Source organism: Macrobrachium nipponense, chromosome 23 (genome assembly GCF_015104395.2).
Source record: "Macrobrachium nipponense isolate FS-2020 chromosome 23, ASM1510439v2, whole genome shotgun sequence".
NCBI classification, from domain to species: domain Eukaryota; kingdom Metazoa; phylum Arthropoda; class Malacostraca; order Decapoda; family Palaemonidae; genus Macrobrachium; species Macrobrachium nipponense.
The window spans coordinates 29,198,824-29,223,634 of record NC_061090.1 but is presented as its reverse complement, the minus strand read 5'-3'; the positions used below and the strand labels follow the sequence as shown (position 1 = coordinate 29,223,634).

Sequence of the window (24,811 nt, the reverse complement as noted above, 5' to 3'; positions counted from 1 at the left end):
GGTTGAAATTGCACCTTAAATAAAATTGCAGTATTGACTCTTGAATGTTCTCGCATTCAAAGTCTCTAAATCAACATGTTACCTATTAGTTTAAACTTTGTAATATTTTATTTGTGTTATTTTAGTTTAAAAGTGCTACGTACTTTGAAATCTGGTTTGGATCTGGTCTGGTCGTAGCTAACTTTGGTCATTCGCCAAAAAGGATATTCAAGAGAAACGATATCTCCGTGCACAAAATAAATAATTTACCCCAATAATAAAACAAATATTGAAAGACCTTAGAATCAAGATGCCTTTGCAAACATTTTATAAATTACCCCTAATTAAAAACAAACATTAAAGACCTTAGGGAATCAAAGTAATGCTTGCAAACATTTTTCGAAATATTACTGCACAAAATTGCATTGAAATATTCTTTAACGATATCGACAAAACATTGATACATTTTTTTTTACATGGGCAAGAGTCTTAATCCAAAGAAAACAGACAAATATTTTTAGAGAAAACGTACCGAATGAGATTTTTATGGTAAACTATGGTAACATTGCTAATGCATATAATCTGAAACGTGAGCAGGATCATTGGGGTTCATGTTTAGCTGAAGGGAATTTCTGTCATCTCAAGTAAAATAGACCTTTTTCCGAGCTATGTAATGTGTGAGAATTAATCCTCGGCAACTCCTTCGTTCGTTTTTACTCATTTTAGTCATCTGTAAAGGAAAATGATTGAGATGGCTCAGTCTGTCCGCCCTCAAATCTTGAAAAACAAAACAACTGAGGTTAGAGGGCTGCAAACAGGCATGTTCATTATCCACCCTCCAATCATCAAACATACCAAATTGCAGCTGTCTAGCCTTAGTAGATTTTATTTATTTTATGGTTAAAGTTAGCCATGATCGTGCTTCTGGCAACGTTACAGGAGAGGCCACCGCCAGCCGTGGCAGAAAGCTTTATGGGCCACTGCTCATACAGCATTGTACATTGTACAGAAAACTCGATTGCGCCGAAAGAACTTCCGCTTATTATTATTATTAAAACGCCTTATGCTAGCAAGGGCTAGTTCTATTTGGTGTGTATGTTTATGTGTATTTTTATATATATATATATATATATATATATATATATATATATATATAGATATATATATATATATTTATATTTATATATGGACATACATACAACAGTCTCCCTGATCACTTAAACCCTCTTACGCCGATTGGGACGTATTAAACGTTCGAGTCAAAATGTCTCCCGTATGCCGATTGGACGTATCATAACGTCAGCTCAAAAAAAGTTTTTTAAAAAATTCGCGGAAAAATACTTATAAGGCCTACCAGCCAAAAAAAAAACTTTTGTATCACGCGCCTTGGGGGATGCTGGGAGTTCACGGATCAAGGCGTTGTTTTGTTTACATCGCTACGCAGGCGCGCAAGCGCGAATTTCTTTCTTATCGCACTAAAAAGTATCAGTGACACATCTCGGAAATTATTTCGTCACTTTGACATAATTTTTGCACCATTTTAAATTATCCTTTACATGAAGTATTATATATGAAAATTTGTGCAATTTCATGTAAAATACAACAAAAAAATACTCATGATTGTAGCTTTTATCAGTTTTGAAATATTTTCATATAAATCACGATAAGTGCAAAAATTTCCACCTTCTTCGGTCAACTTTGACTCTACAGAAATGGTCGAGAAAACGCAATTGTAAGCTAAAATTCTTATATTATAGTAATATTCAATCATTTGCCTTCATTTTGCAACAAATTGGACGTCTCTAGCACAATATTTCGATTATGGTGAATTTATGATAAAACTTTTCCTTACGTTCGTGCGATAACTCTTCCGATAAATTTTTTCGTGCGATTGTCCTAATGTTTGCACCCTTTTAAATTTGCCGTTACATAAAGTTTTATAAATGGAAATGTGCGCAATTTCATGCACAATACAACAAAAAAAATAACCCATGGTTGTAGCTTTTATCAGTTTTGAAATATTTTCATATAAATAACGTTGTGCAAAAATTTCAACTTTCGGTCAACTTTGACTCTACGAAATGGTCGAAAAAAAACGCAATTGTAAGCTAAAACTCTTATATTTAGTAATATTCAATCATTTACCTCATTTTGTTCAACAAATTGGAAGTCTCTAGCACAATATTTCGATTTATGGTGAATTTATGAAAAAGAAAACATTACGTTCGCGCGGGTAACTCTTCCGAAAAAAATCAGAATTTTTTTGTGCGATTGTCGAAATGTTTGCACCATTTAAAATTAGCTGTTACATAAAGTTTTATATATGGAAATGTGCGCAATGTCATGTAGAATACAACTAAAAATGATTGAAGGCTGTAGCTTTTTCTCTTTTTCGAAATATTTGCATATAAATCACGATAAATAGAAAAAAAAACCACGTTCGGTCAAATTTGACTACCGAAATAGTTGAAAAACGCAATTGTAAGCTAAGACTCTTACGGCCTAGTAATATTCCATCATTTTTTCTTCATTTTGAAACAAATTTGAAGTCTCTAAAACAATATTGTGATTTATAGTGAATTTTTTGAAAATATATTTACCTTCACTCCGCGCGCCGATTCGCGCCGCAAGTCTCCGAAATACGTACATCGCATTATCCTAATATTTGCTCCTTTTCATATTAGCCTTTTTATAGAGTTTCATAGATCAAAATGTGCGCAAATTCATGAAGAATACAATAAAAATAATTGAAGGTTGTAGCTTTTCCATCTTGAAATATGTGCATATAAAAAAATATATATATTAAAATTTCGACATTCGGTCAAATTTAACTCGTCCGAACATGGTCGAAATCTGCAATCTAATCTAAAACTCTTACAGTATCGTAATATTCAATCATTTGTCTTAATTTTGAAACAAATTGGAAGTCTCTAGAACATATTAGAATTACGGTGAATTTTTGAAAATAACATTTTTTTACGTCCGCGCGTTACGAATTCGTACATCATTTTGTGATAATATTTTTCCGGTGTTGCTTTTATTGTTTTACTATGTATTATATATCAAAGGATTGGAATTTAGTGTACAATACAACAAAGAAAAAAGTAACTCGTTAGCTTTGACCGTTTTTTTTGCACAGCGTGATTTGAATACAATTATCTATGAATTTTTTTTTTTGCTACCATATCGCATTATTTACATATGATAATGATATTGTTTTTTCATTTCTGATGATTGCATACTAAACTTCAGGCAATGAAAAAAAATGAGCCAAAAATGAACTCTTAATCTTCAAAACTAAGCGCGCTGTGATTTTTTTGAAAAATTATTTTTCCGGTTCCGCGCTCACTCCAAACCGGCGCCGGCATACAGGAGAGGTTTTTGATTTTTAGGGCTTCGGCGTAAGAGGGTTAAATAAAACTGTGAGTGCTAAATTTAACAAACATTAATCATATATGCAAGTGATATATTTCCAAATACGTTCCAATTACAGAAGGCCAGTTATTCATTACATAAATGCATCCTGTGGCAAAACTGAAAAAGAAAAAAATTCAAGGGCATCCATCCACTGTATTCATTGTTACAATAATCTCATTAAATTTTATTAATTTGGCAACAGTAATGAAATTATATTTTTGTTATTCATAAAATACTCTCACTTTACTACTAGAACTCTGCTTATTTACATGAATTACAACTTAGTGACTTAAATTTTTCCTTGTTCATACCATAGAGATTCGAACTACACTGTAGTTTGAACTACAGACTACTGTGTATTTAAGGTGTTCGATACCAGTGTTTATAGTAAGTGCATATGTAAAAACATGTTATTATTTGGGAGAAGTAAGGTTGGTTTTTAAGCTGCAATTGGTTTTTCACCTGAAACCTTGTTTTCAAGCTGAGTTTTCTTCTCAAGTTGATGCTGGTATTTGAAGCTGAAATCCTGGTTTTTAAGGCTGCTGTTTGTTTATAAGCTAAAGCTGTTTTTAATCTCTTGCTGATGTTAACTGGTATTGGCTTTTAATCTGGATTGGTTTTTAAGTGAAGTTCTGGCTTAAGCTCAAGCCTGGTTTTTAGCTGAAGGGATGTTCTCCAGTTAAGCTAAAGCCCGTTTTTTTTTAAGAAGCAGCTGTTTTTAAGCTGAAGCCGGTTTTCAATATGATACTGGTGTTTAAGCTACAGTTGGTTTATTTTATCTGAAACTGGAGTTTAAGCTGAATCTGTTTTTTACACTGCAGTTGAGTTTTAAGCTCAAGCCTGAATTTTAATGTGAATGTTGGTTTTAGGGTCAATCTGGTTTTTAAGCTGAATGATTGCTTCTCAAGTTCATGCTGGTTTTAAGCTGAAGATAGTTGTCAGGTAGCAGTTGGTTTTTAAATTAAAGCTGGTTTCTAATCTGAAGCCTGGTTTTTAAGCCGCAGTTGTTTTTTTAAGCTGAAGCAGTTGTTTAAGCTGCTATTGGTTTTTGAGTTGAAGCTGATGTCAAGCTGAAGAACTACTTAAACTGCAGTTGGTTTCCAAACTGAAGCTGGTTTTTAAGCTGAAGCTTGGTTTTTAAGCTGAGGCTGGTGTTTAGGCTGAGCTGGCTTTAAAAGCTCATCTGGTTTCTAAGCGACATTTGGTGCATAAGCTGAATCTGGTTTATAAGCTGCAGCTGGTTTTTATAATGAACCTGGTTTTCAAGCTGGTTTTACGCTTCAGCTGGTTTTTAATTTGATGCTGGTTTTTTGCAGATGAAGTTCCTGTTAGAAGAAAGATTTATTGGCTATGTAGTGATAATTAGAAACTCTGGTTGGTAGATCAAGATTGTAATACTGGATTGTAATACTAATACGCCTGAGCTTTGGTACAATTTTCTTCACTAAAAAGAAGAATTTTATTTGGTATTTAATGCTATTTTTATGACCAAAAATGACCGATCGGTCATCCAGTGTGAACGGAACGTGTAATTACCTATTGGTGTTTTGGCCACAGTTTTCGTCAACCCATTTTTTGTTATTGTTGATGTATACACAGCCATATCCTTGTGGTCTACCAGTCTCCCATCTGCAAAAGAAACCTTTATGTACATTTGAAAGAGGTTGAAGTAATAAATAAGCAATATTCGTCGATTAACTACAAAGAGGCAATCGTATACAACACGCACTGGTCATAGTCTTGTGTTTCCTACAAAAAGTGTTAATCATTTAACCTCACATATGTGCTTTTAAAGAACTTCTACAAAAATATGAAGTATTTTACTTCACATAATGTACTTTTAGGTTTACCTCACATATGTACTATGTAGTATAGATGTCAGTAGGCAGTGAAATTGGCCAACTAAAAGAAGTGACCTGCCACACACACACAGTCTCGAGTGTGACAAGTTTGCTGGCGTGTAAGGCAGTCCAAGTCAGTACAGGTCCAAATCCCGGATAGACAGAGAATGTTTCAGTCAGGAAGTACATCTATACAGAAAACATCTACATATAGAGAATTGTTTCAGTCAGGAAGACATCGGTCCAGAAAACGTCTACAGACAGAGAATGTTTCAGTCAGGAAGGACGTCTGTCCAGAAATCATCTGCAGACAGAGAATGTTTCAGTCAGGAAGGACATCTGCCCAGAAAACATCTACAGACAGAGAATGATTCAGTCAGGAAGTACATCTATACAGACAACATCTACAGAAAGAGAATGTTTCAGTTAGGAAGGACATCTGCCCAGAAAACATCTACAGACAGAGAATTGTTTCAGTCAGGAAAGACATCTGTCCAGAAAACATCTACTGACGAGATGTTTCGATTCATGAAGGACATCTGTCCAAAGAAAACATCTACAGACACAGATGTTTTCAGTCAGGAAGGACATCGTCCAAGAAAACACCTCTACAGAACAGATAATTGTTTCCCCATCAGACGGACGTCTCCAGGAAAAACATCTACAGACAGAGTGTTTCAGTCAGGAGGACATCTGTCCAGAAAAATATCTACAGACAGAGAATTGTTTCATTCAGGAAAGACAGAGAATTGTTTCAGTCAGGAAGGACATCTGTCCAGAAATCATCTACAGACAGAGAATGTTTCAGTTAGAAAGGACATCTGTCCAGAAAACATCTACATACAGAGAATTGTTCCCATCAGGAAGGACGTCTGTCCAGAAAACATCTACAGACAGAGAATTGTTTCAGTCAGGAAGGACATCTGTCCAGAAATCATCTACAGTCAGAGAATGTTTCAGTCAGGAAGGACATCTGTCCAGAAAATATCTACAGACAGAGAATTGTTTCAGTCAGGATGGACATCTGTCCAGAAATCATCTACAGTCAGAGAATGTTTCAGTAAGGAAGGACCTCGGTCCAGAATACATCTACAGACAGAGAATTCTTTCAGTCAGGAAGGACAGCTGTCCAGAAAACAGATTCAGACAAAAATGTTTCGGTCAGGAAGGACATCTGTTTCAGTCAGGATGGACATCTGTCCAGAAAACATCTACTGACAGAGAATGTTTCAGTCAGGATGGATATCTGTCCAGAAAACATCTACAGACAGAGAATGTTTCAGTCAGGAAGGACTTCTGTCCAGAAAACATCTACATACAGAGAATGCTTCAGTCAGTAAGGACATCTGTCCAGAAAACATCTACAGACAGAGAGTATTTCAGTCAGGAAGGACTTCTGTCCAGAAAACATCTACAGACATAGAGTGTTTCAGTCAGGAAGGAATTTTGTCCAGAAAACATCTACAGATAGAGAATTGTTTCAGTCAGGAAGGACGTCTGTCCAGACATCATCTACAGACAGAGAATATTTCAGTCAGGAAGGACATCTGTCCAGAAAACATCTACATACAGAGAATTGTTCCCATCAGGAAGGATATCTGTCCAGAAAACATCTAGAGACATAGAATTGTTTCAGTCAGGAAGGACATCTGTCCAGAAAACATCTGCAGACAGAGAATTGTTTCAGTCAATAAGGGAATCTGTCCAGAAATCATCTACAGACAGAGAATGTTTCAGTAGGAAGGACATCTGTCCAGAAAACATCTACATACAGAGAATTGTTCCCATCAGGAAGGACGTCTGTCCAGAAAACATCTACTGACAGAGAATGTTTCAGTCAGGAAGGACAACTGTCCAGAAAATGTCTACAGAAAGAGAATGTTTCAGTCAAGAAGGACATCTGTCCAGAAAACATCTACAGACAGTCAGGATGGACATATGTCCAGAAAACATCTACTGACAGAGAAAGTTTCAGTCAGGATGGACATCTGTCCAAAGAACATCTACTGACCGAGAATGTTTCAGTCAGGAAGGATATCTGTCCAGAAAACATCTACAAATAGAGAATTGTTTCAGTCAGGAAAGACATCTGTCCAGAAAACATGTACAGACAGAGAATTGTTTCAGTCAGGAAGGACTTCTGTCTAGAAAACATCTACAGACAGAGAATGTTTCAGTCAGGAAGGACATCTGCCCAGAAAACATTTACAGACAGAGAATTGTTTCAGTCAGGAAGGACTTCTGTCCAGAAAACATCTACAGACAGAGAATTGTTTCTGTCAGGAAGGACTTCTGTCCAAAAAACATCTACAGACAAGAGAATGTTTCAGTCAGGAAGGTCATCTACCCAGAAAACATCTACAGACAGAGAATTGTTTCAGTCAGAAAGGACATCTGCCCAGAAAACATCTACAGACAGAGAATTGTTTCAGTCAGGAAGGACTACTGTCCAGAAAACATCTACAGACAGAGAATTGTTTCAGTCAGGAAGTACTTCTGTCCAGAAAACATCTACAGACAGAGAATTGTTTCCATCAGGAAGGACGTCTGTCCAGAAAACATCTACAGACAGAGAATGTTTCAGTCAGGAAGGACATCTGTCCAGAAAACATCTACCAGCATCAATTATGAGATTACTCATTCAAGATAGAAACAGATTTCCGGAAGGAGTTCTTTAAAAGCAGCAACCCCAACTATGGACTAAATCAGAAGAGAATAATGAGAAGGAACATCCAAGTGATCGGTGGGACGAATTTGGATTTTTATCGATGAAGCTTTGAGTGGAAAATATAAGTGAAGCGCTTTCTGAACAGAGTTGTGGTTGTTACGATTCATGTGTGGTTTGCAAAGGGAGTAGTGGTGTTAGATTAATGAAAGATTTTACAGCTGTCGTGTGTAATGAAAGAGAGGATATGTTCTTTATCGAAAGAAAAATAACGGAAGATTCACAAAGAGTAGAATCAATGTCTAGAGAATGCAGGTCTTCTCCCGGTTGACCCAAAATTGAGATATAATGCGCAGGTAGAGGTTGTGACGTCACGCGGTCTTCTCACAGTTCTTGGTGAACTCTGATTAATCAGTTCGTTTACAAACAAACAGCGTAGGCCTTGCTTACGTATATTTGATATTGATATTTTCTGTAATAGTGTCTTTATATTTGTCTCTAGACCTTGAGTAGAATCATCGGCATGTAGGTGGTTCAGACGAAAAGCAAACGGTGGGTGTCAAAGTGTCTTGGAATCCGTAGGAGAGGCCAGAGAATACTCATTATGCTGCCTTATGCACAGGTCTGATAAAAGGAGTGTCTATCAGGAAATCAAGGTGGAATAATGAGAAGCAGTGGATGAGTAGGAGCAGAAAATAGGCTGATAATAACAAGACTTTTAATGAAAATACTTCTTGAAATATCATAAGCGTTACTCTTGAAAGACTGGAGCTGTTTCATTTGTCTTAGCTTCCTTCGAGCATCACTTGTTAAGCCATTGCTGAATAAAGAGAAAAGAGTGAGAGAGAGAGGTTTGATTTGTACTTACTCTAGTACAAATGTTGGGGCTGTGTTGTCTACGTCCCAGGTGTAATTTGTCGTGGTGCCAGTTTTTTCGAGACCAATCCAGTAGGTGCGGTCAGAGTCTAAAAGATCTGTTGTGGGAAGCCATAAATATAACCCTATTTTGAGATCATGTACAATGCACACACATGCATAAGATATATATATATATATATATATATATATATATATATATATATATATATATATGTATATATATATATATAATATATATATATATTTATTATTATTATTATTATTATTATTATTATTATTTCTTATTACACTATATTTAAACATTAATTGATTTTTGTCTAGTGTTACCACCCTCAATCCAGAAGATTCACAGTCAATCCTGAATGTTCTTAAGGGGCATCCATACGTCAGTAAAGCATGTTATAAACACGTTGGCAACTTATTATGCTCATATCTTGAACAGGTTGAACACAGTCTAACGACGTATTGGTAACCCTAACTTGTGCTTCATCAGATTTCCCAGCACTGGCCAAAGAATTGTTCTCCTTATAATGTCTCTGACATGTTTTCAACATGCATGTGATATATATGAGACAAATTGCTGTCATGTCAATGACACATTTTGCTGTAGTTGGACCCACCCATAGTAGCATGCATGGGAGACTGATGGCTCAACTTGTGCTGTTAAAATGATATTAAAGTTGGAAAAATGTTGAGATATTCCAAATTAACATTAAACTTTTACGCTTCATCTCATAGAAAGAGACATGATTATACTAACACTTAAGGATGTAGAATTCATTGGCAGAAGTGATCTGAGCCAAGTGTGAGGACCAAGATGTGCAGGTACTCTTTGCTTCACTCCAAGCGCCATAAGTTATAGATGTAGGCAAATAGCAAATGTCATTGTATCTGTACCAGTATTTTCCACATCTAGAATCTGTAAGGAAAGAAGAATAATTTCCTTGGAGTGCTTCTTGACAAAATTGCATTGAGCCAAATACTAAGAGATATAAAAGTAACGAATAATATCCACCTAGGAAGGGTGAGCCTAACTAATCTAATGGTCCAACTGACGTCATAAAGTCCCTATTTTTTAATATTTTGGTCAGAAATAACAGAATTCCTAAAGTGAATTAGTAAAGAAAACCACTTTTCCAGGTGAAATTCTAACTCTCACTATTGCAATTAATACCCACAGTCCTATAACCCTTGGCTTCTATTTCCTCAGTCATTTTGTCTACGATGTTAAGGGTTACAGGGTCACTGTGACACCAACTGACTGTAGATCATTAAAAACAGTGGCAAAATGTTGAAGTAGTGAATGGTGGATTTATCTGTATAAAATCTGGTTTACCGTGAAATAGGGCTATAGTTTTGGCTTTTTTTTTTGTCCTTTTTGTTTAGTTGTTATTTTTATGTTTACCTTTTTCAGATATTTCACCAGTGTTTTCACTGTTACTATTTTTCTGCCTGCGAGTGAGAGGACATTGTTTTATGATTTTGCACTTCTACTGTACATAGTTCAATAATTGTAAATGTACTACTGAGCATTACAGAGTTCAGTGAAATACAACACTTGAGAATACCTAACTATGAATAACAGTGTTTACTTAAACAGACTCAAGGCATCAAAGTACATTAGAATTGAATGCATTGGAAGACAGTCCAAAATGATTTAATTGTAAAGATTCAATTACTACTTTTCAAGTGAAATGAGCATAAGAAGACCCACCATTGGGAAAAAACTGAGGTGTGACTGTTGGGGAAACTGTAGTTGAACTGGTGGTTGAAGTGGAACTCGTCACAGTTGTAGTACTGGTACCTGGTAAAGTAAATACCCATATTAGTGAGGTTATCTCAACTGTCGTGGAGACTCGTAATAGAAATGCACATGACAGAGGAGTAGCATACCCTCTGCATAGTCTGCTGGAGTAGGAATGCACTTTGAGGAGTTACCTCATTATCCATTGTAATTATAGCCTTTGTCCAGGCTACTGGAATAGGTTAGACTCTGTCCAGGCCATAGGAATAGGCTAGACTCTGTCCAGGATACTGGAATAGGCTAGACTGTGTAGGCTACTGGAATAGGCTAGACTCTGTCCAGGCCACTGGAATAGGCTAGACTCTCTACAGGCTACTGAATAGGCTAGACTCTGTCTAGGCTACTGGAATAGGCTAGACTCTGTTCAGGCAGCTTGAATAGCCTCGACTTTGTCCAGGATACTGGAATAGGCTAGGGGTAATTACAACAACTATAGTTGTTGTAGGAGGAGGAACATATCTTAGGGAATAAATCCGGCCTCCTCAGTGGGTGTTGGATCAGGAGCACATGTTAGGTGGGAGCAATTTCAACCCTAGCATTGGCTACTGCAGTAGGAGCACACATCAGAGAGGGTCAAAGGGAAGTAGTTTCAGCTTCAGCAGTGGCTTCAAGAGTTGGAGCTCCTATCGAGGATAAGTAGTTCCAGCCTTATTAGTGGATGTAGTTTTAGCCTTCATTATAGCTGCCCCAATAAGAACACTTATTAGGAAGCGCGTAGGTTCACTATTATTGTTGGCCATTGCAGTAGAAGTACTACTTATTAGTAAGAAGTATCTTCAAATTCAGGAGTGGTTTTTGGCGTAGGGACACCTATGGAGGAACAGTTTAGCCACGGCATAGCTTGCTGAAGTGGGCGTGGTCTAGTCCTCAATTGCGGCTTTTGGAGTATATAAGTAGCAGATTTGGCTTTCAAGGTTACTGTGGGAGTAGCAGGAGCACATTATTAAGGAGCAACAAGTAAATAGCCCCAGCAACAGCAACAGCAGCAGCAGATATTGAAGAAGCAGTACTCACCGGGGAAGAGTAGATCAAACTTAGTTGTAACTGCTGTTGGGGTGGGAAGCCTTTCGTGAATCATTTACTCTTAGACTCAGCTTCAGATTTTCAGTTTACATAAGAAATCTAAAATCACGACAGTCTAATAAAACGTAAGACTCAAATGAGTTAGAAAAGCCGGTTTATCTTATCATTATCATGGAATCAAAATATCGTACAAGTTAGGAAAATGGATGCTTTAAGCAGGGTATTAGAAATAGAACAGTAGGTTAATGTGTCCAGAATCCACTGTGTCACTCGTTGCCCTGTAAATATGTAATAAAATTGTAATAACCACAGTGCCCTGTTAAAATGTGTGAAGAAGTCGAGAATTCAAGAAGGCATTGTGGCTATTAAGGGGGTTTCAAACGGTCAAACATGTTGTTCAACACGCTCATCAACCTCCAACACAACATGCTTGAAGAGCTTTTACACGTTCGAACCAAAGAGACAGACAAACTCAGTCGGCACGAAGAGCAGAAGGAGCAACATGTCTCTTACCCAAGACGAGGTGATGGCAATTGGGATGGTGATTGCGCTCAAGGAAAAGAAAAAGAAACGGTCAACATGGACAAAGGACTGGTTATTAAAAAGGTACCATATTTCTCATACCAACATTATGAAAGAGCTGAAACTCCAGCCAGATGGTTGGCGTAATTATGTGCGCATGCGCATGGATGAGACGATATATTCAGAGCTTTTGAATTTGGTCAGTCCATTCATTACTCATAAAGACACCCTCAGATCCAGGGTGGCCATTTAGAATCTTCATAAAATAATATGTTGTAATTCAGATTTGCATGAATTTGCAAATTATTTTAATAAGAAGTCAGGAAACATTTTAAATCCTTATATCAAAGTGACCATAAAGCTGATTAACATCATCTACCCAATGCCAAAGAATAAATAAATAAATATATATATATATATATATATATATATATATATATATATATATATATATATATATATATATATATATGTATATATATATCCCGAAGGAAGTAGTAGGGAAAGGCATCCTCATCTTTCAACAGTTTATTTTAATGCCGACGTTTCGCGACGAATTCCAAGTCGCATTTTCAAGGCTAAAAATATATAAGTTTACGAACATTAATAATTGATCTAATTTAATTTATATTAAAATGTCATGGCAACAGCTGTCAATAAAGTAAAATGTTATAAGTTAAAAGTTAAAAATTCAAACAAGCACCTCCAAAGTCAGACGTATTAAAAGTACAGGACTTCACTAAAATTTCAGAAACACCTACCTATACAAAAGAAAGAGTAAGACTAACACAATATAGGTAAAAATACAGTGAGGCAGACCAGCTGCCCTAACTAGGCTATGAACAATTTTACAGAGGACGTTTGGGTATTTAACGACGGTACAGTCTTTTTAATAATTATAGATTCTAAAATTGTCAGGTTGTTGTTGTTCCGCAGTTGGCCCAAGATAGAAAAATCCTTGCTGTCAATATATGTTTTACATGTTTTTGAGTGTTATTCCGTATATAGGATTGTTCTGGATTAGATAACCTACTACCTGTTCTATGGCTAATGCCCCTGTGGGAATCAATTCGAACCTTCAACAGCCTCCTCGTGCATCCCATGTATGTCCCGTGATCACATCTCGGGCAAGTATATTTATATACGACGCTGGACGAAAGCAGAGGACTGAGTCGGTCTTTGACTCTAAACAGCGATCCAATAGTTAAGGGATTTTTGGGGATAATTTTCAAGTCCACAGCCGGAAACACTTTTGAATAGTAGATGTGCATGTTCTCCTGAACAAGGTATCAGTCATGCAAGAAAGGGAAACTTGCAAACATCTTTAGGCTCGATACAGTAGATACCGGTGTTGAATGCACTATTTTCTCTGTCAGCAGTTGTTTAGAGATCCTGAACAAAAAAGTCGTGAAGGAAAACAAATATTATTAAAATGCGACGAATTCCAAGTCGCATTTTCAAGGCTAAAAATATATATAAGTTTACGAACATTAATAATTGATCTAATTTAATTTATATTAAAAATGTCATGGCAACAGCTCTCAATAAAGTAAAATGTTATAAGTTAAAAGTTAAAATTCAACAGCACCTCCAAAGTCAGACGTATTAAAAGTACAGGACTTCACTAAAATTTCAGAAACATCTACCTATACAAAAGAAAGAGTAAGACTAACACAATATAGGTAAAAATACAGTGAGGCAGACCAGCTGCCCTAACTAGGCTATGAACAATTTTTTACAGAGGACGTTTGGGTATTTAACGACGGTACAGTCTTTTTAATAATTATAGATCTAAAATTGTCAGGTTGTTGTTGTTCCGCAGTTGGCCCAAGATAGAAAAATCCTTGCTGTCAATATATGTTTTACATGTTTTTGAGTGATTCCGTATATTGGATTGTTCTGGATTAGATAACCTACTACCTGTTTTATGGCTAATGCCCCTGTGGGAATCAATTCGAACCTTCAACAGCCTCCTCGTGCATCCCACGTATGTCCCGTGATCACATCTCGGGCAAGTATATTTATATAACGACGCTGGACGAAAGCAGAGGACTGAGTCGGTCTTTTGACTCTAAACAGCGATCCAATAGTTAAGGATTTTTGGGGATAATTTTCAAGTCCACAGCCGGAAACATCTTTTGAATAGTAGATGTGCATGTTCTCCTGAAGGTATCATCATGCAAGAAAGGGAAACTTGCAAAACATCTTTAGGCTCGATACAGTAGATACCGGTGTTGAATGCACTATTTTCTCTGTCAGCAGTTTGTTTAGAGATCTGAAAAAAAAGTCGTGAAGAAAACAATTATTATTAAAATGCGACGAATTCCAAGTCGCATTTTCAAGGCTAAAAATATATATAAGTTTACGAACATTAATAATTGATCTAATTTAATTTATATTAAAAATGTCATGGCAACAGCTGTCAATAAAGTAAAATGTTATAAGTTAAAAGTTAAAATTCAACAGCACCTCCAAAGTCAGACGTAGTAAAAGTACAGGACTTCACTAAATTTCAGAAACACCTACCTATACAAAAGAAAGAGTAAGACTAACACATTATAGGTAAAAATACAGTGAGGCAGACCAGCTGCCCTAACTAGGCTATGAACAATTTTACAGAGGACGTTTGGGTATTTAACGACGGTACAGTCTTTTTAATAATTATAGATTCTAAAATTGTCAGGTTGTTGTTGTTCCGCAGTTGGCCCAAGATAGAAAAATCCTTGCTGTCAATATATGTTTTTACATGTTTTTGAGTGATTCCGTATATTGGATTGTTCTGGATTAGATAACCTACTACCTGTTCTATGGCTAATGCCCCTGTGGGAATCAATTCGAACCTTCAACAGCCTCCTCGTGCATCCCACGTATGTCCCGTGATCACATCTCGGGCAAGTATATTTTATAGACGACGCTGGACGAAAGCAGAGGACTGAGTCGGTCTTTGACTCTAACAGCGATCCAATAGTAAGGGATTTTTGGGGATAATTTTCAAGTCCACAGCCGGAAACATCTTTTGAATAGTAGATGTGCATGTTCTCCTGAAGGTATCATCATGCAAGAAAGGGAAACTTGCAAACATCTTTAGGCTCGATACAGTAGATACCGGTGTTGAATGCACTATTTTCTCTGTCAGCAGTTTGTTTAGAGATCTGAAAAAAAGTCGTGAAGGAAAACAATTATTATTAAATGCGACGAATTCCAAGTCGCATTTTCAAGGCTAAAAATATATATAAGTTTACGAACATTAATAATGATCTAATTTAAATTTATATTAACAAAAATGTCATGGCAACAGCTGTCAGATAAAGTAAAATGTTATAAGTTAAAAGTTAAAATTCAACAGCACTCCCAAAGTCAGACGTATTAAAAGTACAGACTTCACTAAAATTTCAGAAACACCTACCTATACAAAAGAAAGAGTAAGACTAACACATTATAGGTAAAAATACAGTGAGGCAGACAGCTGCCCTAACTAGGCTATGAACAATTTTACAGAGGACGTTTGGGTATTTAACGACGGTACAGTCTTTTTAATAAAATTATAGATTCTAAAATTGTCAGGTTGTTGTTGTTCCGCAGTTGGCCCAAGATAGAAAAATCCTTGCTGTCAATATATGTACATGTTTTTGAGTGATTCCGTATATAGGATTGTTCTGGATTAGATAACCTACTACCTGTTCTATGGCTAATGCCCCTGTGGGAATCATTCGAACCTTCAACAGCCTCCTCGTGCATCCCATGTATGTCCCGTGATCACATCTCGGGCAAGTATATTTAATATACGACGCTGCGACGAAAGCAGAGGACTGAGTCGTCTTTGACTCTAAACAGCGATCCAATAGTTAAGGGATTTTTGGGGATAATTTTCAAGTCCACAGCCGGAAACATCTTTTGAATAGTAGATGTGCATGTTCTCCTGAAGGTATCATCATGCAAGAAAGGGAAACTTGCAAACATCTTTAGGCTCGATACAGTAGATACCGGTGTTGAATGCACTATTTTCTCTGTCAGCAGTTTGTTTAGAGATCTGAAAAAAAAGTCGTGAAGGAAAACAAATATTATTAAATGCGACGAATTCCAAGTCGCATTTTCAAGGCTAAAAATATATATAAGTTTACGAACATTAATAATTGATCTAATTTAATTTATATTAAAAATGTCATGGCAACAGCTGTCAATAAAGTAAAATGTTATAAGTTAAAAGTTAAAATTCAACAGCACCTCCAAAGTCAGACGTATTAAAAGTACAGGACTTCACTAAAATTTCAGAAACACCTACCTATAACAAAAGAAAGAGTAAGACTAACACATTATAGGTAAAAATACAGTGAGGCAGACCAGCTGCCCTAACTAGGCTATGAACAATTTTACAGAGGACGTTTTGGGTATTTAACGACGGTACAGTCTTTTTAATAATTATAGATTCTAAAATTGTCAGGTTTGTTGTTGTTCCGCAGTTGGCCCAAGATAGAAAAATCCTTGCTGTCAATATATGTTTTTACATGTTTTGAGTGATTCCGTATATTGGATTGTTCTGGATTAGATAACCTACTACCTGTTCTATGGCTAATGCCCCTGTGGGAATCAATTCGAACCTTCAACAGCATCCTCGTGCATCCCACGTATGTCCCGTGATCACATCTCGGGCAAGTATATTTATATCGACGCTGGACGAAAGCAGAGGACTGAGTCGGTCTTTGACTCTAAACAGCGATCCAATAGTTAAGGGATTTTTGGGGATAATTTTCAAGTCCACAGCCGAAACATCTTTTGAATAGTAGATGTGCATGTTCTCCTGAAGGTATCATCATGCAAGAAAGGGAAACTTGCAAACATATTTAGGCTCGATACAGTAGATACCGGTGTTGAATGCACTATTTTCTCTGTCAGCAGTTTGTTTTTTTAGAGATCTGAAAAAAAGTCGTGAAGGAAAAACAATTATTATTAAAATGCGACGAATTCCAAGTCGCATTTTCAAGGCTAAAAATATATATAAGTTTACGAACATTAATAATTGATCTAATTTAATTTATATTAAAAATGTCATGGCAACAGCTGTCAATAAAGTAAAAATGTTATAAGTTAAAAGTTAAAATTCAACAGCACCTCCAAAGTCAGACGTATTAAAAGTACAGGACTTCACTAAAATTTCAGAAACACCTACCTATACAAAAGAAAGAGTAAGACTAACACATTATAGGTAAAAATACAGTGAGGCAGACCAGCTGCCCTAACTAGGCTATGAACAATTTTACAGAGGACGTTTGGGTATTTAACGACGGTACAGTCTTTTTAATAATTATAGATTCTAAAATTGTCAGGTTGTTGTTGTTCCGCAGTTGGCCCAAGATAGAAAAATCCTTGCTGTCAATATATGTTTTACATGTTTTTGAGTGATTCCGTATATAGGATTGTTCTGGATTAGATAACCTACTACCTGTTCTATGGTCTAATGCCCCTGTGGGAATCAATTCGAACCTTCAACAGCCTCCGTGCATCCCACGTATGTCCCGTGATCACATCTCGGCAAGTATATTTATTATACGACGCTGGACGAAAGCAGAGGACTGAGTCGGTCTTTGACTCTAAACAGCGATCCAATAGTTAAGGGATTTTTGGGGATAATTTTCAAGTCCACAGCCGGAAACATCTTTTGAATAGTAGATGTGCATGTTCTCCTGAAGGTATCATCATGCAAGAAAGGGAAACTTGCAAACATCTTTAGGCTCGATACAGTAGATACCGGTGTTGAATGCACTATTTTCTCTGTCAGCAGTTTGTTTAGAGATCTGAAAAAAAGTCGTGAAGGAAAACAATTATTATTAAAATATTTCACCAGAAAGGATATTTCGTCGTGAAAGCTGGATGTCAAAGACCGACTCAGTCCTCTGCTTTCGTCCAGCGTCGTATATAAATATAATTGCCCGAGATGTGATCACGGGACATGCGTGGAATGCACGAGGAGGCTGTTGAAGGTTCGAATTGATTCCCACAGGGGCATTAGCCATAGAACAGGTAGTAGGTTATCTAATCCAGAACAATCCAATATACGGAATCACTCAAAAACATGTAAAACATATATTGACAGCAAGGATTTTTCTATCTTGGGCCAACTGCGGAACAACAACAACCTGACAATTTTAGAATCTATAATTATTAAAAAGACTGTACCGTCGTTAAATACCCAAACGTCCTCTGTAAAATTGTTCATAGCCTAGTTTAGGCAGCTGGTCTGCCTCACTGTATTTTTACCTATATTGTGTTAGTCTTACTCTTTCTTTTGTATAGGTAGGTGTTTCTGAAATTTTAGTGAAGTCCTGTACTTTTAATATGTCTGACTTTGGAGGTGCTGTTGAATTTTAACTTTTAACTTTTTACTTTTTACTTTTTACTTTATTGAGAGCTGTTGCCATGACATTTTTAATATAAATTAAATTAGATCAATTATTAATGTTCGTAAACTTATATATATTTTTAGCCTTGAAAATGCGACTTGGAATTCGTCGCGAAACGTCGGCATTAAAATAAACTGTTGAAAGATGAGGATGCCTTTCCCTACTACTTCCTTCGGGATATATCTTCTTTGAGCTCCAGCTCTGGCCCTTATGTGTGTGTATATTATATTATATATATATAATATAATATAATATATATATAGTATATATATATATATAGGGGTTATATATATAAGTATCTATATATATATTATATATATATATATATATATAATATATAATAATATATATCAAATATATATATTTTATTGTTTGGTTTTATATAAATATATATGTGTGTATATATATATTCATATATAATATTATATATATATATATATAAAACAGAATAAATAGTTAAACAATTAATCAACAATTAAGTAAAATAAATAAAGCAAAATACATAATTAGACAAATATATAGATAGAGAGATATAGATAGATATAGATAGATACATAACACGATAAAACTATACAACTCGCCTCTTCATCAACACAATCCAAATTTGATGTATTTTTTCCTGGCAACTCTTGGTCACAAATGAACATCAAGTCTTCAAAATACCAGAGAGTGGGTGTGTATAGTATGTCATCAGGTGATTTGCCAGACTTCTCGGAGCTTTCCAGTTTTCTGCAGGAACTACGAGGACAGCTGATTTTTTTGGGTCACAGCCTGCCTTGTGCACTGAGGGTCAGGTTCTCTTAGTTTTGCAAGTAATTCCTCGATACCCATATTTCTTGAATTCTTAATAGAATTATCTGTAGATTTGACCTTCCACAGTGCTTAGTGTTTCCTCTATATTTCTATGAAATCAACCATAATTTCTCTTTCTTTGTCTGTAACTTGGAAATATCTCTTTGTCAGTGAAGGAAGGAGCTGCTGAAAGATGTTGCCACCTCGAGAATTGGAGACTGATGCTTGTTCAGACATTCAGACTTGAACAAGTTCCAGCAAGCTCCGCCCACAAAAGTCAGACCAGATCAGACATCCTTCCAACTCATTCAAACACGTTGGTCCAACATGTTTACCTCTCTCACACGCTCAAACATACTCTCAAACATCATGTTGTTCATGAACATGTTTGACCGTGTGAAACCCCAGTCGCATTAGACTTATGATTATCTCTCTCTCTCTCTCTCTCTCTCTCTCTCCTCTCTCTCTCTCTCTCTCTCTCTCTCTCTCTTCCACGCATTTTTTGTGATCTTGACCAGGGTAGATATATATATATATATATATATATATATATATATATATATATATATATATATATATATGTATACATACATATATAGATATATATATATATATATATATATATATATATATATATATATATATATATATATATATATAATTGTACACAATGTCCTCAACCGAAAAATGGACCATCATGTATGGAAGTTACAGAATTCAGGTAAATTACACAAATGTCATAATTAACAAGACTAGATCTACCTACGTTTGTGGATATAGATGCAAAAAAAATATATAAAGCGAGAGTTATTAGTTTTTTTTTTTTCAAACTATTCACATGACAGGAAAAATAAGAGGCCATACTTGTTGTCGATGGTGTTGTAGTTGTAGTTTCCATGGTTGTGTTCGGTGTCATCGATGTGCTTGTTGTTGTGACACTTGGCGTTGTTGTAGGCGTTGCTGTTGTTGTGTTTGGGACACTGGGCGTTGTTGTAGACATTGTTGTAGCCGTTGTTGTAGGCTGGATGGTAGTTGTTGTGACAGAAAGCGATGAAACTTTTAACAGAGAGTAAAACGGATTAAAATGAAAGTCATTAGCCAAACAACCAGGATTCCTAAACTAGGATTCCAAGTCAGGGATTCCTAGTCTGGGTTTCCTAATCAAGGATTCCAAGTCAGGGATTCCTAGTCTGGGTTTCCTAATCAAGGATTCCAAGTCAGGGATTCCTAGTCAGGGTTTCCTAATCAAGAATTCCAAGTCAGGGATTCCTAGTCAGGGTTTCCTAATCAAGAATTCCTAGTCAGGGATTCCTAGTCAGGGTTTCCTAATCAAGAATTCCTAGTCAGGGTTTCCTAATCAAGAATTCCAAGTCAGGGATTCCTAGTCAGGGTTTCCTAATTAAGAATTCCAAGTCAGGGATTCCAGTCTGGGTTTCCTTATCAAGGATTCCAAATCAGGGATTTCTAGTCAGCGTTTCTTAATCAAGGATTCCAAGTCAGGGATTCCTAGTCAGGGTTTCCTAATCAAGGATTCCAAGTCAGGGATTCCTAGTCAGGGTTTCCTAATCAAGGATTCCAAGTCAGGGATTTCTAGTCAGCGTTTCTCAATCAAGGATTCCAAGTCATGGATTCCTAGTCAGGGTTTCCTAATCAAGGATTCCAAGTCAGGGATTTCTAGTCAGCGTTTCTTAAATAAGGATTCCAAGTCAGGGATTCCTTATCAGGGTTTCCTAATCAAGGATTCCTAGTCAGGGTTTCCTAATCAAGGATTCCAAGTCAGGGATTCCTAGTCAGGGTTTCCTAATCAAGAATTCCAAGTCAGGGATTCCTAGTCAGGGTTTCCTAATCAAGAATTCCTAGTCAGGGATTCTTAGTCGGTTTCCTAATCAAGAATTCCAAGTCAGGGATTCCTAGTCAGGGTTTCCTAATCAAGAATTCCTAGTCAGGGTTTCCTAATCAAGAATTCCTAGTCAGGGATTCCTAGTCAGGGTTTCCTAATAAAGAATTCCAAGTCAGGGATTCCCAGTCTGGGTTTCCTTATCAAGGATGCCAAGTCAGGGATTTCTAGTCAGCGTTTCTTAATCAAGGATTCCAAGGCAGGGATTCCTAGTCAGGGTTTCCTAATCAAGGATTCCAAGTCAGGGATTTCTAGTCAGGGTTTCCTAATCAAGAATTCCAAGTCAGGGATTCCTAGTCAGGGTTTCCTAATCGAGAATTCCAAGTCAGGGATTCCTAGTCAGGGTTTCCTAATCAAGAATTCCAAGTCTGGGATTCCTAGTCAGGGTTTCCTAATCAAGGATTCCAAGTCAGGGATTCCTAGTCAGGGTTTCCTAATCAAGAATTCCAAGTCAGGGATTCCTAGTCACGGTTTCCTAATCAAGAATTCCAAGTCAGGGATTCCTAGTCACGGTTTCCTAATCAAGGATTCCAAGTCAGGGATTCCTAGTCAGGGTTTCCTAGTTAGGGTTTCCTAATCAAGAATTCCAAGTCAGGGATTCCTAGTCAGGGTTTCCTAATCAAGGATTCCAAGTCAGGGATTCCTAGTCAGGGTTTCCTAATCAAGAATTCCTAGTCAGGGATTCCTAGTCAGGGTTTCCTAATCAAGAATTCCAAGTCAGGGATTCCTAGTCTGGGTTTCCTTATCAAGGATTCCAAGTCAGGGATTTCTAGTCAGCGTTTCTTAATCAAGGATTCCAAGTCAGATTCCTAGTCAGGGTTTCCTAATCAAGGATTCCAAGTCAGGGATTTCTAGTCAGCGTTTCTTAATCAAGGATTCCAAGTCAGGGATTCCTAGTCAGGGTTTCCTAATCAAGGATTACAAGTCAGGGATTCCTAGTCAGGGTTTCCTTATCAAGGATTCCAAATCAGGGATTCCTAGTCAGGGTTTCCTGGGAATCAAGATTCCAAGTCAGGGATTTCCTAGTCGGGTTTCTAAGAATTCCAAGTCAGGGATTCCTAGTCAGGGTTTCCTAATCAAGATTCCTAGGTCAGGGATTCCTAGTTCAGGGTTTCCTAATCAAGAATTCTAGTCAGGGATTCCTAGTCGGGTTCCTAAATCAGGGAATTCTGTCAGGGATTCCAAGTCAGGGTTCCTAATCAAGAATTCCAAATCAGGGATTCCTAGTCAGGGTTTCCTAATCAAGAATTCCTAGTCAGGGATCCTTGTCAGGGTTCCTTCACGAATTCCAAATCAGGGATTCCTAGTCAGGGTTTCCTAATCAAGAATTCCTAAATCAGGGATTCCTGAGGTTTCCTAATCAAGGAATTCCTAGTCAGGGAATTCTAGTCAGGTTTCCTAATCAGGATTCCAGTCAGGGATTCCTTGTCAGGGTTTCCTAATCAAGAATTCCATCAGGGATTCCTAGTCAGGGTTTCCTAATCAAGATCCAAGTCAAGGATTCCAGTAGGGGTTTCCTAATCAAGAATTCCAAGTCAGGGATTTCCTAGTCGGTTTTCCTAATCAAGAATCCAGTTCAGGGATTCTAGTCAGGGTATATGTTTTCCTATCAGGGAATTCCAAGGAATCAGGGATTCCTAGTCAGGGTTGGGCCTAATCAAGGGATCCAAGTCAGGGATTTCCTAATCAGGTTTTCCTATCAAGGATTCAGTCATGGGTATTCCTAGTCAGCCGGTTTCCTATCAGAGGTTCCAAGTCAGGGATTCCTATCAGGGTTTCCTAATCAAGAAGTTTCCAAGTCAAGGGATTCCTAGTCAGGGTTTCCTTTAACCAAGAATTCCAAGTCGGGAATTCCTAAGTCGTGTTTTCCTATTCAAGGGGAATTCCAAGTCAGGGAATTCCTAGTCAGGGTTTTTCTAGTTAGGGTTTCCTAATCAAGAATTCCAAGTCAGGGATTCCTAGTCAGGGTTGCCTAATCAAGGATTCCAAGTCAGGGATTCCTAGTCAGGGTTTCCTAATCAAGGATTCCAAGTCATGGATTCCTAGTCAGGGTTTCCTAATCAAGAATTCCAAGTCAGGGATTCCTAGTCAGGGTTGCCTAATCAAGGATTTCAAGTCAGGGATTCCTAGTCAGGGTTTCCTAATCAAGGATTCCAAGTCACGGTTTCTTAATCAAGGAATCCAGGTCAGGGTTTCATAATCAAGGATTCCTATTTATTATCAATAATAAGATTATTTCAGTGATGAAGCATAAAGTTGTTGCTGCCATTTTGAAAACAGTCTCCCCCCCACCCCCCTTTTTTTCTCAAGTTGTTACTGGCTCACTTACTTCCTGGTCTCCTTACCATCGTGAGTATAAGTAAACGCAGAGGCATCGTCTACGAGTTGGGCAGGATCGAAGGCTCCTTCGACGAAGGAGCAGTCGGTGGTCCCAGCTATTTTGGAAAGAAAGAGAATCCAACACACACACACACACACACACACACACACACACACACACAAATATAAATGCATGTATATAAATAAAAAACTCGAAAATAAGTCGCTTCATTAATTTTAGGACATTTGTCATTTCATTGCATTGCTTTTGAAAAACAAAGTTATTTCTCATGAATTTAGAAACTCGAAAATAAATCAATTAATAATTTGAATTTAAGAACCTGAAAGTAAGTCAATTCATTAATTTAAGAACGTGAGTCATTTCATGGCTTTAGAAAACTCGAAAATAAGTCAATTCATTAATTTTAGAACCTTAGTCATTCATGGCTTTTACCTGCGTTGGTCTTGACGCTGACGGCGGAACACACGTCATTGGTCAGGCACTTGACTCGGCACGCACCTGAAAAAGACACCTTAGGTCACAATAAAGGGGAATTTTTATTCACACACACCTTCAATTCAAGGAATAAGAATTGGGGTTCACGAGGGAGTAGTGTTTTATATATATATATTTTTTTTTTTTGCTGTAACACGAGCAGCAGCAATGAGAAGAATGGTTTCGGGTGCCAATGTAATTTAGGGTGTTTAATTAACAAAACCACACCTACACATACACGCGTGTGTGTGTGTGTGTGTATATATATATATATATATATATATATATATATATATATATATATAATCTAAATTTTACATTATAGATAAAGATACACATAATTTTATATATATATACTATTATATATAGATTATATAATATAGATGATAAATATATTATAAATATAATATATATATAAATTTCTCTCTCTCTCTCCTCTCCTCTACTCTCTCTCTCTCTATCTCTCTCTCTCTCTCTCTCGTGCACCCATCAGTTGTGCTCATGAACCACGGGCAACGGAGATCAACGGAGATCCCGAATAGTAAGGGTGAAATTCTTATACATTGTTGTTAGTTACTCTCGCGTGACTTTTCGTTAGTTTTCTGTAAAAGGTTAGTTTGCCTGCTTTGTGTGACCGTTCGCGCTTTTTTGTCTGCAGTTTTTTTTCTCTCAGCACGTCTGCCATGTCGATCACCCACTTCCCAGTCGTCAAACACACCAAATCGCAGCCCTCTAACATCAGCGGTGTTTAATTTAGTTAAGGTTAAAGTTAGCCATAA

At 36.9% G+C, this 24,811-nt stretch overlaps 1 protein-coding gene across 1 annotated transcript; it reads right to left on the bottom strand.

Moving 5' to 3' along the window:
- Positions 1-4,590: 4,590 nt before the first annotated feature.
- LOC135196354 (uncharacterized) lies at positions 4,591-24,059 on the bottom strand. The gene is made up of 8 exons (XM_064223131.1): positions 23,991-24,059; positions 23,563-23,652; positions 20,185-20,376; positions 10,496-10,585; positions 9,542-9,700; positions 8,771-8,876; positions 4,933-5,025; positions 4,591-4,721 (listed from the first exon to the last, which is right to left on the bottom strand). The coding sequence occupies exons 3-8, from the start codon at positions 20,318-20,320 to the stop codon at positions 4,688-4,690; spliced, it is 618 nt and encodes a 205-aa protein (XP_064079201.1). The 5' UTR covers positions 20,321-20,376; positions 23,563-23,652; positions 23,991-24,059; the 3' UTR covers positions 4,591-4,687.
- Positions 24,060-24,811: the final 752 nt, after the last annotated feature.

What these genes read in the sequence shown, in the direction of transcription:
- LOC135196354 (XM_064223131.1), bottom strand. Translation starts at nt 20,320, where the DNA reads ATGTCTACAACAACGCCCAGTGTCCCAAACACAACAACAGCAACGCCT. An exon ending in TGAATTCTACATCCTTAAGT is followed by an intron (nt 8,877 to 9,541) that starts GTTAGTATAATC and finishes TTCCCACAACAG; the next exon opens with ATCTTTTAGACTCTGACCGC. An exon ending in GCCCCAACATTTGTACTAGA is followed by an intron (nt 5,026 to 8,770) that starts GTAAGTACAAAT and finishes TTTCTTTTGCAG; the next exon opens with ATGGGAGACTGGTAGACCAC.